Source organism: Cinclus cinclus, chromosome 25 (genome assembly GCF_963662255.1).
Source record: "Cinclus cinclus chromosome 25, bCinCin1.1, whole genome shotgun sequence".
Classification (NCBI taxonomy): Eukaryota; Metazoa; Chordata; class Aves; order Passeriformes; family Cinclidae; genus Cinclus; species Cinclus cinclus.
The window spans coordinates 5,651,018-5,666,117 of record NC_085070.1 but is presented as its reverse complement, the minus strand read 5'-3'; the positions used below and the strand labels follow the sequence as shown (position 1 = coordinate 5,666,117).

Genomic DNA, 15,100 nt, shown 5'->3' with positions numbered 1-15,100 from the left:
TGCGCTGCCTGGCAGTGAATATTGCAGGGACAAAAATTCAGGGTTGACAAACGGTGCCAGTGGGATTCTTCTCCCCACACAACCTCTCCAACAGGCGAGGCAGTGAAGCACAAAGCGTTTCACTAAAATCCTGGAATGCAGCACCACTGCTGGGAAACACGGAGAGCAAAAGGGAACAGGGACCAAGATATTCTTCCACCTGTGGTCAGGTTTCCATCCTGGGCTTTGCTCCGTCCCAGGTGCTCTGTGCTGTCGGAATCCAGGGCTTTCCTCAAGAAAATTCCACCAGGGAACTCTTCAAACCCTCCCTGACACTGCTTCTGTTCCAGCCAAGCTCCAGAACTTCTCCCTGGCATCGCCCTGTCCTCCAGGCTTTCAGCAAACCCAAATGTGTGCTCGGGCCCTGCTTTCAGGTTCCCTTTGTCAGGAAGAGATTTGCTGCTGCATTTTCTTAATTCTACACACGCAGGAGGTTCCTGACATGGAGTTTCATGAGTTTAGGGAGAAATGCAGCAGGGATATGTCACAGACAGGAGAGCCCACGGTTCCTTCGTGCTCTGGAGTGCCTGAAATCCCAGTGGAAGCAGCCTCAGCGCTTCTCCCGGCTTCGCTGGGAGTTCAAGCCCAGCCTAGCAGCCTGGTTTTGCAGTATCAGCTGTTACGAAGCACTTCAGCAGCAGGGAGGATGTCCCAGCGTGGGGCTGGCACTCAGCAGAAATTCAGATATGCAAAATGTGGCTGAACAATGCCCTCGTGCCTGAGAACTGAGCGGGTTGGGGCTATTTTGGAGGGCAGACATGCACATCCCTTAATTCTTTCCACTCCACTTGCTCTGGGGTTTGCTTCTTTTGGGTTTTTTTTTTTTTTTTTTTTTTTTTGGTTTTTTTGGATGAGTCTTTGAAGTAGTGTAAGTACAATTAAGTGTTCATCTGATTAATCTGTGTTTTCCCACTAAATGCAGTTTGGTGTGTGGTAGAATGGTTCACGGAATGGTTCTGTCCCCGACAGGTGCCTGAAACACCTGAAAGCATAAAATTCCTTTAGTAGAATTCTGGCCAAAAAAAAAAAAAAAAAAAAACAAAAACAGAAAAAACCTCACCAGATCCTGCCTTGGTCTTTTTATGGGGAGAGAAATTTGGGAGAATAAATGTTTGGGGCAGTTCAATGATTAAAAACGGAACAGCAACATAGGAATGATGAGATCCTGACCTCACTGTGCAGCTCCAGCAAATATTTCTCTGGGAATGAAGCTCCTAAGTCAGTGTTAATTGTGAAAATTGGTCCCAGGGGTCTGATTTTTAGAGGGAAGAGGGTTGTGCTCGTGGTGTGGATGGCAGTGGTGCTGTCATTATTGCCAAGAACTTCTCCAGGTTCTCGTGGCTTTCCTTCCTACTTTGCAGGCTCTTTTGGAAGGGCTGATTCTCCCTGGGTAGGAAGTGTTGTATTTTGATAAAAACCAAACAGGAAAAAAAAAAAAAAGGGTTTCTTTTTTAAATGAAGGACGTCCTGGCTTAATGGGGCTTGAAGTGTTTACAGGTGTTTCCTCACAAGTTCAAATTTAGTGGCCCCGGGGAGTTGAGATTCTCATAAGGCAGGAGCAAACACTCAAATTTTGGGTTTTAGAAGGGTTGCATATTTAAAGGGCCAGGTGGGCACGGCCTGGGAGCTGGTTTGGGTGGGTGAAGACAAGAACTGTGCCATGCAGAGCAGCAGAATGTGAGGAAAAAAAAAAAGAAATAATAAAAAAAAAATCACTCTTAGTGCCACAAGAGGTCAAAAATCTTCCTTAAAGACCCTTTGCTGCTGTCCAACCTTTTACCCTGATTTTGCAAATTTGTGGTGAAAATCCCAGGAGAGGCAGGTCCCACCTTTGATTGCCCAAACCCATCTCGGCGGCGACTTTTTAATGGAGAACATCTCCCAGGGCTGCCCTCGTGGGGAAGGAGGAGGAGGAGGAGGAGAAGAAGAAGCAGAGAGCAAAGGGAAAATGTAGAAGTGGCTGTGGTTGCAGGGGTGATGATGTCACCGGGCTCAGCGGGAACACGGCGCTTTTAAAAAGCTGAAAGAAACATCCTGACCCTCACTTTTCACATCCCCAACCAGGAGCCACACGCTCACAGAGCCGAGTTATCCTCAGCCAAGGAGGGGGAAAAAGGAAAAAACAAACAAACAAAAAAACCCCAAAAAAACCAGCTCCATCCCACCACAGAATGCACTGGCAAAAATGTAAGTGAGCTCTGATTTGCTTCTCCTACCTCTGGTGCCAGCTGAGGGTTGAGAGGGATAAGCCAGCAGGGGAGGGGATGCTCAGGGATGGCTCAGGAGAGGCCAGTGCTGAGCTGTGATGCTCATTTTCCAGCAGGGATAGGAGCTCAGGGCTGCTTTGTTGGCTTTCATCACTATGAATCAAGTGGAAGACTATGATTCATAAAAACAATAACAGGATGCAGGTATTATATCAAAGGTTACGGTGGTTACATAGCAGAAAATTTTCCTTTTGAAAAGTGAAACCTGTGAGAAATCTTATTTCTGTGCTGGTTTTTCTTTGTTTTTTTTTTTTTTTATATTTACTCCTTTCAGCTAATTAAAAAAGATTAGGAACAAAGCAGTTGAGGGCAATACAGTTATGACTTTACAGGAAATCAGTTTTCTTGTTTTCAAGATAATTTCACTCCTCTGGGCCTACCTTTGCTGGTGTAGTTTACTGATCCTACTCCAGGTAGGTGTTTGATTCTTGCAAGGTTTTCATTCTCGCTCTTATCACCATCACATCTCACTTGTCATCAGTAGGTGATGCTCATTTTGGCAACCGTGCCAAAACCCCTCGCCTCTCACCCTGCTGTTCCATTAGCACAGAACGGTACAGCGCACCTGAGTGGAAAAATTAATTTCTTAAACCCTTGCCAGTGACTTATCTGACACTGCTCATCTTTTAATCACAGCTTGTATGTTGTTTTACTGCCTGTGGTAAACCGTGTGCCTTTGTCAGCTTTGAAATCCGTTTCCTCTGGGCTTTTTTTCCCTGCTTTCTTTCTTTGCAGCTGAGCATTTTGGAAGCTTAAATGCGTATTTGGGAAGTTTGATTTGTATTTCCCCCTTCACCTTGAGAAGTTTTCAGGAGAAGACGTGGAGAAAACTGCAAGATAATTACATCCAAATCCTGGTTTTAATCTTCCGTCTCGGAAGTCCCTGAATGGTTTATTTGGGTTGGTGGTTTTTTTATTCCTCCACTGATAAAGCAGTGCTCACAGCAATGCCTTGGAGAGGAGGAAATTGGGAACTGAATATTTTGGGAAATTGGGAAGTGGTTTTAGTTTGCTTTTTTTTTCTTTGACAATCAAATGATGCCAGTCATTCCCTGATGATAATTTGTAGGCAACTCCTGGCCAGCGTCCCCTGAGTTCGTTAACCCTTGAATCTCCCTCCTTTTGTGGTTTTGTCAGAATTCCTTTTTTTCAGCATGGAACTGTTGGAAATCTGATTAATGCTGCTTCTTTTCCAAGCCACTGCAGCGTGTTGGCTTTGAAGGAAGGCAGCAGGAACGTCCTGGAGACCCCTGAGGGATCCCTGAGCTCAGGGCAGGTGTCCAGGTGCCGGATCCCGTGGGTTTCAGTGGAAGTTGGAATTCCCAGTGAGTTCCTTTTTGGTGTCACCTCTGTTTCCCGTCAGTGGCACCAGCTCAGCACCTGCTCAGGCCACCTGTGAGCCCATGGATGTTCCTGTGGCCACACAGAAATCGGTGCAGAGGCAGCTCAGGTGACCTGGGAACTTTCCAAACTGAAACCCTGAGGTCTGGCTCATTTTGGTGCCGGTAACGCCAAGATTTTGGGTTCAGTCCCTGCGTGGGCCATTCACTTCAGAGTGGATGATCCTGGCGGGTCCTTGCCAGCTCAGAACATTCTGCGAACCTGAGAAAACCCAAAAGGGACACAAGAACTGTGTCAAGCAGCAGGTGTGACCTCACCTGAGGGATTTTCTCACCTCCCAAGGGTGGCTTCCTGCTCCTTCAGGGGACGTTTCTGCCCAACACAAGCGAAGCTGGGACGCTTTGCTGCCCTTGGCCGGAGGCTCCTGTCGTGCAGAACGTTCTGGAGTTCCTGGCTGGGATTGCCTGCGGGCTGGGAATGTTCCCCGGGTCACAGCACGGTGACTCCTCTGCAGGAGTGGGGCCCTGGGCTTCCGCTCACAAAACCCCCAGGGTGGCTCAGCCCGAAAGCCTCCCCTCCCACGGCCCAGGAGAAGTGACTGGTCGGGGCTCCCCAGGATTCTGCTGAAGGGGAGCAGCCCCAGCAGCCCCTCAGGGATGGGAAATTCATGGGCAGCACCAGCTATTTCCTCTCCGTTTGTTTTTGTTGTTGCCTCCCCAGTGAATTTTTTAAAGCAACCCTTCCGTACAAGCGGCTTTGCGCTCTGAAAAGCGTGGGAGCAGCTTGGTGATCTCAAAGGTCTTTTCCAGCCTAGTTAATTCGAGTTCTGCAGGAATCTCTTATTTAGGTGCTGGATTTTCCCGTGTCCAAGTTTTTTGTTTTTTTTTTTTTTTTTTTTTGTCCTGTTGCAGTCAGGGGCAGAGATTCAGCAGCCCAGATTCCCTTTACCACCGAGAGATGTGAGTTCACACCTCTGCAAATCCCTTCCCAAATGCTTTTAAAGTGGATAGAAAAGCTTTTCTACCCACAACAGATGTGGGGCTGCACAGAGCCACCATGAAAGTTTCAGCTAACGAGACCCGAGAGGCGAAACTGTGACATTCTGTACCTTGTGAGTGATAATTTTGGTCAAACCCCACCAGGAAAGAGGGATAGCATGAAAGTTGAGCCCATCCATGCTTTGCAAAGCAGGTGTCAAACTCTACGAATGACCACAGCAGCAATTAAATGGAAAGCTTGAATTACTAAAATGGAAAGAGTATTATGGGCTGGGAGGAATTAGGACCTGAGGGTGAGACTTAAGGTTAAAGACACTTTCTGTCTATCTCAGCTTCCCCTTTGCACCAGGGCTTCTCTTATTCTGAAACAGAGAATTTTTAGTTGCCCTCACCACTACATGGTTGAGGCATCCAACTCTCATTTGGCACTTGAAAGCTTTTATTTTTTTTTTTTTTTTTTTTTTTTTAAATTAGAATAACCAGAACAGCAGCGATTTTGTGTCTCCCTTTGATTTTGGTTTCTATCCAAGTGGAAAAATCTAAAATCCACTCTGCATTTGTTCATCTGCGACACCTTCCTGGTGTGGGAACAAAATGTAGGCTCTGCACAGTGCTCTCCACTCATTTAGATCCTTTTAGGAGTGAAGGGAATATTTTTTAAAGGGCAGTTATCCGAAGCATTCCTCAAGAACAGCACAGGGCACGTGGATTTGCCTGAATCCGAGCCTAGTTCAATTCCTGGAAAATCTCCCAACACCTGAAAATGAAGATATTGGCCATCAAACAAAAATATTCTTTTGTCAGATTAATATTTCGCTGGTTTTGGTGGTTATAATGCAGTGTAGGAGACCTGGCCAAACACGAATCGGAGGTGCTGGTCAGCAGGTGGAATAATGAAGCTGGAATAATGAGGCTGTTGAATTATGCCCAGGACCCTGCTGAGTTCATTTTCTTGTGCTGAGCAATCGACCATCACTCAGCCCTTCTTGCCCCTGCTCCGGGCTGGCATTTTTGTAAAGCAGATTCTCAGCCCAGATGTTTGGTGGGTGCTTGGAATTGGCAAAATCTTTATGGAATTCCCCATCCCCAGTGCACTGAACAAATGACAATCCTTTGCAGCCTCATTTTCCTTGTGTTCTCTACAGTTTTGAGGGAAATTTGGGTTGTGACAAATGCACAAAAAAACAAAACAAAACAAAAAAACAACAAACAAACAAAAAAAAACCTGCATGTCCAGCCCTCCAAACCTGGGGCTTTGGGATTCAGCATCCTTTGGGACTGAAAAGATAACAAAGCAAGAAATGGCCAAATGGAACTCAGATAAACATTTTCTGAGTTGTTTCATGATTTATTTGGCACTGATGAGGTTATTCATTCTCAGGACCAGGGAATCATCAGTCAGGTGTGTATTAATTAATTTAAATCAGGTGCAGGGACCTGGTGCTCATCAGCCACCCCAGCCTGTGGCCACCAACACAACTGGTTCAGAAGGACCTTGGCAGAAATAACTGGAATTTTGTTTCCAGGGGCTGGAATTGCAGGTGGGTCATGTCAGTGTTTCACCTTTAACTGTTGGCTGGATCAATTAAAATTTTAATTAAAAGCAGGACATACCCTGAAGGCTGCTGAGGGGTAGGGATGGAGCTGGGATTTTGGGCAATTAAATGCATTTCAGTGCTTTGCTCCCCTGCCCTGGACTGACCACAAAACAGAGATAAAGATCACTTCTTTTTTTCTTTTTTTTTTTTTTTGAGGGAAAATCTGTAATTAGCCAGGAAACAAGGCAGGAACATGACCAATGTTAAGTCCCTTGCAATGGACATGGATGTGAAAAGGTTTTGATTTGACTCTAAGCATACAAACCTATGAAATGAAGCCTCTTTTTTTCTTTTTATTAGCCTAAGTTCACTGTGTCTGATAAAAACGTGATTTGGTCTCCACTATCCAAGCCATTAACTCAGGGGTTTGCTAATTGAAATCTAAATTTTTCTTGTTATTTGCAGTTATCAGCGATTGCTTTTTGGTGTTACTGCAAACAAGAGAAACGATTGTGTTTCTTTTCAATTATTTATTACACTGGAGGTGTGAAAGGGGGGGGGGGGGGGAAGGAAAAAAAAAAAAAAAAAAAAAAAGGGAAAGCCATTTGCTGCGTTAACAGTGATCAGGTGATAAACTTATCAGCGCCTTGAGCACAGAAATCCTCTGCAAGAGGGAGCAGAGTGACACCGGCTGCTGCAGGCAGCGTCTTTCAAACTGAAATCTGCCTGCTGGGAAACTGCTGAGCCTTGGCTGGAAGGCTGAAACTGAGCTTGCCATGGTGTGTGTGTGAAGCCAGAGGTGCCGGGGCGAGGTTCAGTGATGTGAAACCCTCCACGCTCTGCTGCCTGCCCCCTTCCAGCAGCTGCTCCGCCGCTCTCTGCCCTCCGCTCCCAGCCGCGCTTCGGCCGAAATGTAGAGCAGGATGGAGGGTTTGAATTTTTGGCTATGTCTTCACACGCTTTCCCTGCCTGGCTTTTTACTCGGGTGGATGTTTTTTGAGGATCAGGGGTCTGTATCTGCATAAATGGAGAGTGGCAGATCCCAAGGAACTCTTTTTTTTCTTTTTTTTTTTTTTTTTTTTTTTTTTTTTTTTTTTTTTTTTTTTTTGGCGCAGTTTGGATGCTCGCAGCTGGAACCCAACATCCTCCTGACTTTAGAGCCACATCCTCCTGACTTTAGAGCCCTTCGGTGCCTCTCCAGCAGCTCTGCTGTTCAGCAGCCGCTTTCCAAAGTTTGCTCACAAGTCTTCAAGGCTTTTCTGGACTTTTAGCAAATACATCAGGTGATAACATTGATGGAGGGAGCCTGGGGCTGAGCGCACAGCCTGGCCAAAACACCGAAATGAACCCAAAGGAAAGGTGGAAAGCCTTGCAGAGCTTCCCCCCGTGGTTGGATTTGGATTCCTTCCCTTCTTTCTTGACCGGAGATGTTCCAAACCGCTCTTGGTAAAGCAGGTGCAAATGAAAACCTGCAGAGGAACAGCACGGGGGCGTTCTGTGGGATTGCAGGAGACAGGCCAGCACAGAGCTGCTGCTCCTTCCATTGCTTTGAAGGCAATGGGCTCTCACGACTAAAATTAAACTGTAATGGAATCTTGCCCCCAGGCAGTTTAATAGTTTGTTAAAACCTCTATATAGGGATGACTAAATGCAGGTTCTTCCTTTCATCGTCGTTGTTCCTCCAAACCCTGATATTTGTAAGTGATCGTGAATCTTTAGCTCGATGAGGAATTGCACCCTGAAGCCCCAGAGTGATTTTGCTGTGGTCTGTCTGTGATGCTCAGACCCCACACACCCCTGAGCAGTGGAAAAGCAGCTGTGCTCGCATTATTTTTATTTCTGGAGGTCAGCTTGGGGGAACTGAAATATGATCTGCAGACTTTGGTTTTTAACTTTTTTTTTTCCTCTTTATTTTTTTTTTTCTTTTTGGGGTTACTCTACTTACACCGGAAATTCTGAATAGGTATATTTGTCATCTTTTACAGTAAATTTCTTCTTTCCCATCCCCCAAACCTGGAGCCAGAAACCACCATCCTTCCCCACCCTAATTCTGCAGGGAGGCCCTTTGATGAGTTGGGGATGAGACACTCCCCAAAATGTTCATTTCTGTCACTCCAGCAGCTCTGACAATGCTCACATTTGTGGAGCTGATGTTTTCACACAGCACCAAGAACACCAGAACTCTTCTTTATTTGCACTGAAATAAATTAATGACAATTACCTTTAAAAAGCAAAACGTGAATTGTATAAAAAGCCCTTCTGGGCGCTTGCATGGAGACTTACAGGACCTTTACTCTCTTTTAAAATTTCATTTTGAAAGCCACAGGGTTCACGGGAATGAAAGAAATCTGATTTAAAGAGCCACAAAGGATGTCCAGAGAAAGCAAAGGTAGATCAGGCAAAGGCTGGGAAATCATCTTTGCTTCAACTACAGCGTAAAAGCAAAGTATTTCCTTAACGTGCATAACGAAGGCAACAGTTCAGTTCATAAATGGAGTTCTGTCTGGTCCTGAAAGGATTTATAGTGGCCAATCAAGATTTCATAATTAAATTATGTATGACGAGTTAATGAAAGAGCCAAGCTGAAGGGGGGAAAGTATTTTTTAAAAGAAATTAGAGCAGAAACGTTCATTCTGTTAAGTAATTTTTGAGGTGGATTTATGACTGTTGTATTTAGAACTCCATCTTTCTCCTCCCAGGAAGGTGCAGCAGAAAATCTCAGTGTGCACAGAATTAAATGTAGCTGGGAGAGATGATCTGAGGCAAAATGATTCATTCTTATAGGATGTTGTTATAAATGAGAAAAAAGAAAAGTCTTGATATTTAGTGAAATTTAGATTGCTTTATTTGATATAGACGGAGCAAGCAGCGCTGGGGAACGTGAGGGGCCACTAACAATGTGAATCCAAATAAATGCTCCCAGGGTGGAATAATAGTTTAAAATTCGGATTGGAGCTGGATGCCCACCTGGACCTCAAAACCAAAGGCCAGTTGCAACCTTTAAGAATGGGAAACTTATCAATTTCTGTATTTGCACACCAAAGTGCAGTAAAAGGAGCAGGCAGCCACCTCTGCTATCGGTGGCTTTGCAAACACCAGGCTCTGATATCCCCTGGTTTCCTTCTGCTATCAATTCCCTCCAAGCACTCCAGGTAAAATATGAGTTGTTAATCCTGCCTCTGGCAGAAATGTGCTTCCCCTGCTTCCACTGCTCACATGGCTTTGGGAGAGGCTTTTGGAGCTGGCTGTAAGCTGGATTCTTCAAAGTGGAGCAGAATTTGTGGGTGTGAGCTGGGAGCTTTCTGGGTGTAAGGTCTGTGATGTGTTGTCACCTCTTTATCGACCTTCTGGCCAGGCTACGAGCAAAATTTAAAATCATGGAACTGAAATACAGCTTTGGTTTAGGCTGGGGCTTCAGCACCTGCCTGGTCTCAAAATGAGATATTTAAGTCCAGCTAAAGATGTTTAAATGGTTTTCCAAGTGAGGATGTCTTCCTAATTTGGGTTGCTTTTACACCTTCTGCCTAAACAGTGACTCTATTTCTCTTAAATATCTAATTTCTAGGGTTTTTTTTATGTTCCTTCCTGGCCAGCACTTCTGGTGTGTCCCCTTTTGGGTATATTTGGTCTGATTTTCCTTTTGGGAGTGTGTAAAGCTGCTCTTCAGGACAGTGGCACCGAGGGACACGAAGGAAAGGAAGAAGAAAATTAATAGAAATGGAATAGAAATGGAATGGAGTGGAATGGAATAGAATAGAATGGAATGGAATAGAATGGAATGGAATAGAATGAATGGAATAGAATGGAATGGAATAGAATGGAATGGAATAGAATGGAATGGAATAGAATGGAATGGAATAGAATAGAATAGAATAGAATAGAATAGAATAGAATAGAATAGAATAGAATAGAATAGAATTGAATTGCAATAGGAATAGAAATGGAATAGAATAGAATAGCAATGGAAATGGAAATGGGATAGAATAGAATAGAATAGAATAGAATAGAATAGAATAGAATAGAATAGAATAGAATAGAATAGAACAGAACAGAACAGAATAAATGTGCTCCTGGTACAGCCACCAGGCTGCCGTGGGGGGTTAGGGTTCCTGAAAGGAAAAAAATAAATGTTACATAAATTTTTAATGTTTGTTTTTCTCAGCTTCTGCCTCAGACCAGCAGCCACAGCCTCGCCCCTACCAAGGTGTCAGAGTGAAGGAGCCAGTGAAGGAATTGCTGAAGAGGAAAAGGGGGAATGTCCATAATTCCAGTGCATCTGCAGCTACAACGGTAAGGAAAAACAAACAGGAGGAAAAATTCTCCCTCAGCAGCTCAGTGATCGCCCAACCCCAGCAGTTCCATGCCAAAAAGAAAAGAAAAAAAAAAAAAACAAACAAACCACCAAACTTTGCATTTCTGAAGCATTTTGAAGGCCCTGTGTCCTGTTTGCAGTAACATCTCTTCAGGTGGGGTGGTTTTAGTGTGCTGAGCTCCTTCCATCACTTCACGGGAAGGGGAAAGTGCTTTGTGCTGGGCAGGATCTGATCCCTGGGCACTGAAAGCGGCTTGGAAGGGGAGGCAGCTTGTTCAGGAGGGTAAGAGAGACCATCCAGATGTTCAGGAGGGTAAGAGAGACCATCCAGATGTTCAGGAGGGTAAGGGAGACCATCCAGATGTTCAGGAGGGTAAGGGAGACCATCCAGATGTTCAGGAGGGTAAGGGAGACCATCCAGATGTTCAGGAGACCCAAAGAGGCCATCCAGAGCCATCCCTGCCTGTTTGCTGCCTCATTTCAGCCTGCACTCACCCTCCCACAGGCAGCAGCTTGGCTGGCTCCCCTCTGAAGGAGAATTCTCTCTGCTACACGAGATTTAAACTCACCTCAGGGTCCCCCTAAGCTGAGGGGACACTGTGGGTGCTTGGGGTGGCGTGTCCAGGCTGCCAGGTTCAGCTCAGGGACAGTTCAGACCCTGACACTGATAAATCAGCTGCTAATGCCTGGATAATGCTTTGTGCTTCTCTAACTGCTTCGATTTAACGCTGACTGCCTTCACCTCTGATTTTTAGCTTTTTTTTTTCTCTCTTCCAGGTTGTTTTGCCCCATCAGCCAGTCCCTTCCTACTCCCCCATGGGTAATGTATCCCTGCCTCTCTGTGACCCTCCAGGGAACACTGTGCTGGGCTGGGCACACTTAAAGCTGGGCTTTAACCCTGTCCTATTTTCCAGGCCAGCCTTGCATTGACATGGACGCTGCTGGTCCTGCTCTGCCTGGCCCGGAGGAAGGAGCTCTGGCCTCTGGATGGATGTCCCAGCCCTCTCCCAGCTGCCTGCAGCCCCTGGCTCAGTGGAGCCCTTACCCTGACTACGTGTCCCACGAGGCTGGCAGCTGTCCCTACACAGCAGACATGTATGTCCAGCCCGTGTGTCCCAGCTACACCCTGGTGGGACCCTCCTCTGTCCTCACTTACACTTCCCAGCCTCTCATCACCAATTTTGCAGTAAGTCAAAAACACCAAGTTGGAAATGATGTTAATTCCTACTTTCTAGCAAGAGCTGTGGGGTGTAGTTAGCCCAATTTATCTAATTACTTTTGTGTTGTGTGTCTTTGAATTCGTGGCATGTCGTTTCTCGGTTTGAGTGGGGCAAAAAGTTGTGGTTTTAACTGGAATCAGGCAAAATTCACAAACTTTTCCCCAGCTCTCTTCACTTTTCCTGACTGAGCAGGGATTTTCACTCTTTATTTCCAAGTTTAAAATATAAAAGGAATGTCAGTGGGGTTCCAGGAGATACATTGATCAGGTGGGGCAGGACGGATGACTTGGCAATAAATTTCTCAGAAGTTGCTGTTGAAAGATAAAAGAGCAAGGTCAAAATACGTAAAGACAGCAGAATATTTGGCTTCAGGCCAGACAAAATCTGCTTGTCTGACACAAGATGATGCGGTCCCCTTTAGAGGGGAAGGGCACAGAGTTCTCAGGCTGCTGATTTTCCTTTCCCTGCCTCCGTGTGGCTGCTCAGGCACAGCCAGCAGATCCCCCAAAGGCCATTTCTGTGTCCTTGTGGCCCTCGGTGCTGGGTTTGGGATGTGGCTCTGCCTGGGCTGTTCCAGAGGCCACAAGGACGAAGTTTGGACTGTCCAGAGGGTGGCTGCCAGCACCGGGTGTGACAGGGTCACAGGGAGGGTGGCAATGGGGACAGAAAGCTGCAGGGAGCATGACCTGGGCACAGGAGAAGTGTCACCCTCAGTGCAGAGCTTCCCCCAGAGGGGAAGGATGGGGCATGTTAGAAGTGGGATGAGCATCCCCAGCCTGTGCTGCATCCTCCCCCTGCCCCAGGTAGCAGATTGTGTCATTTTTTGGTATTTCTGTCCCCTGTCCCAGCAGGCTGCTAGTCTCACATTTCTGCATTTCTGTCCCTTGTCCCAGTGGGCTGATTGTGTCATTTTTCTGTATCTCTGTCCCCTGTCCCAGCAGAATGATGGCCTCACATTTCTGTATCTCTATCCCCTGTCTCAGCAGGATGATTTTCTAATTTTTTGGTATTTCTGTCCCCTTCCCCCAGGTAGATTGTCTCATTTTTTGGTATTTCTGTCCCTTGTCCCAGCAGGCTGATGGCCTCACATTTCTGTATCTCTGTCCCCTGTCCCAGCAGGCTGATGGCCTCACATTTCTGTATCTCTGTCCCCTGTCCCAGCAGGACGATGGCCTCACATTTCTGTATCTCTGTCCCCTGTCCCAGCAGGACGATGGTCTCACATTTCTGCATTTCTGTGCCCTTCCCCAGCCCCGCAGCACCACCCCTGCCATGGTGCCACCGCTGGAGGTGACGGACCCGCAGCCGCCCCTGCCGTACTTCCCATGGGCACAGCCCCTGTCTGCCCTGCCAGCCTCCACCCTGCAGTACCCTGCAGCCTCCTCCTCATTCCCTGGGCCCCAGCTGGTGCCCGTGCCCATCTCCATCCCCGAGCCAGCCCCGCAGGAGCTGGAGGATGCCCGGAGAGCCATCGGTGCCCTGCCCATCGAGAAGCTGCTCCTGGAAGATGAAGACAATGATACGTACGTGTTAAGCCACGCTCTCTCTGTTGAAGGGCTCTAGGTTGCACATCTGGAGCCTCAGCTGCTCCATCCAGCACCTCAGTGGGTTTTGGGGAGGGAGGAGAAGCGGGTGGGGTGGGAATTTTAGCACGTGCCTTGAGGGAAATTTGCTTCGTCCTGGTGCCCAGCACAAGATTCTTCTGCTGTTCCAGCTCCTGCTGCCTCTCCCAGGCAGGTTTGGATGCTGCACGCTTGTGCTCAGCACCACCGCGAGGTGATTTTCACCCTCGTGGCCTCGAAATGACAGGTTCCAGTGTAGCCAAGGCCAGCTGTAGCATTTGGTGAGGGTACAGCTGCCTCTAAATATTGGCAAACCCGGTTCAATAGGGCTGCTTTTGTGTAAATGCCTTGTTTGTGTGTCTCTGACCTGTCCAGGGAGCAACTCTCACCAGATTCAGGCCGCTAGAAAACACTGGGGGAGGGCCTAAATTGACATTTTTCTCTCCTAAATTTTACTATTCCTTTGGAAATCAGGAAAACGTGAAGTGTAGCTTTGTTCTGCTGGTGCAGGTAGGTGCAGTAATCTGAAAATAAAGCTGAGCCAAACGCCAGAGCAGTCAGAGATCCCAGTTTGCAGAGCAGGAATTCACTCCACGGGGTAACTGGGAGCTCTCACCTTGTCTGTCCCTGGATCCCAGCCCTGCAGCTGTGGAGCTGTGGGTTGTTCTTTTAGCTGCAGAGGAGTTTGGGGCTCTGAAATACCCAAATCTGAGGTGTGGTTTAGTGGCTGAGAGCGGACAGATCCTGTCCCCCTGAAGTCCCTGGGAGTTCTGTCTCACAATTCATGGCCCTGCATCAGGAGGTCATGGAGAGGACAGGGATCTTCCAGAAGCTGCACTGCAGCCCAACAAGGAATCCATGGCATTACTGTTGTTTGGCAATATTTTTGCTTTTCTGTAGCGTTTGAGTGTGGAGCTGGTGATGTGCTGAGCCAGGGAACTTTAGTGACCTCTCCTTGGAAAGTTCCCCAGGCCCAGAGCTGCACACGATTCCTTCATGGCTTTCTGATTTCCTTCCCTGGAGAATGAGTAGCTTCACTTTCCCCCCTGAAGCAGCTGTAAATATTTTGGTTGAGGCTCAGGACTGCCATGCCACAGGCAAATATATTTCAAGAGGCACATCCCCCAAAACTCTGTTTATTGTTTTCTTGACAAGCAAGAGGCTCTTGGCTGGTGAACACAATTTCTCTGGGTTTTTCTGCTTTCTAAAGCCCAGGATTTTTAGATGATTTTATTATTTGCGATACTAATTGCAAACTAATTTATTGTACTCTTTATTACCTGCAATCCAGTTGCCACCCAAGCAATATTTCAAGTGGCCTTATAGTTCGTGCCTGGGTGAGGTTTGAAAACTCAAGTTGAAGGTCTTAAAGACTTTCCAAGAGTTTTTTTTATTGAATATTGACAAGTGTGGTTGACACGAGCACTAGATCATGTAAGTGATCATAAAGTTGTTGGAAAAGAGCAGTAGCTGAGGTTTGCATTGAAATTAGTGGCTTATACTTGCAGAAAAACCCAGCAAAGAAATTAATTCAAAGGAGCTTAATTCACCACTGCTTCCTCCAGTTTTATAAAGTTCAGAGATATTCCCTAGGCAAAGCTGGGATAAAGCAGTTGTGAATCAGGCCTGTGGTTGCTCTGATTGCTTTTCAATTCCTTTCAATCCAATGTATGTAAATTCTGTGTGTGAACATAAAGATGAAACTGTTTCATCATTTCTTTCTGGGTTGTTCTGGTTAGAAAAAAAAGACAAAATCTTTTTTTTTTTTTTTTCCAATAAAGATCTACAGTAACATTGCTATGCCTAGAGTGTTTTATTTCCTA

The 15,100-nt window shown here is 46.4% G+C and overlaps 1 protein-coding gene across 1 annotated transcript; it reads left to right on the top strand.

Annotated features, from left to right (window-relative positions):
• The first annotated feature begins 2,210 nt into the window (after positions 1–2,210).
• Positions 2,211–13,278, top strand: POU2AF1 (POU class 2 homeobox associating factor 1). Its single transcript, XM_062508758.1, has 5 exons — positions 2,211–2,226; positions 10,346–10,473; positions 11,273–11,315; positions 11,410–11,681; positions 12,967–13,278. Exons 1-5 carry the CDS (start codon positions 2,211–2,213, stop codon positions 13,276–13,278), a joined length of 771 nt encoding a protein of 256 aa, XP_062364742.1.
• The last annotated feature ends 1,822 nt before the right edge of the window (positions 13,279–15,100 follow it).

What these genes read in the sequence shown, in the direction of transcription:
- POU2AF1 (XM_062508758.1), top strand. An exon ending in GTGCATCTGCAGCTACAACG is followed by an intron (nt 10,474 to 11,272) that starts GTAAGGAAAAAC and finishes TCTCTCTTCCAG; the next exon opens with GTTGTTTTGCCCCATCAGCC. An exon ending in CTCTCATCACCAATTTTGCA is followed by an intron (nt 11,682 to 12,966) that starts GTAAGTCAAAAA and finishes GCCCTTCCCCAG; the next exon opens with CCCCGCAGCACCACCCCTGC.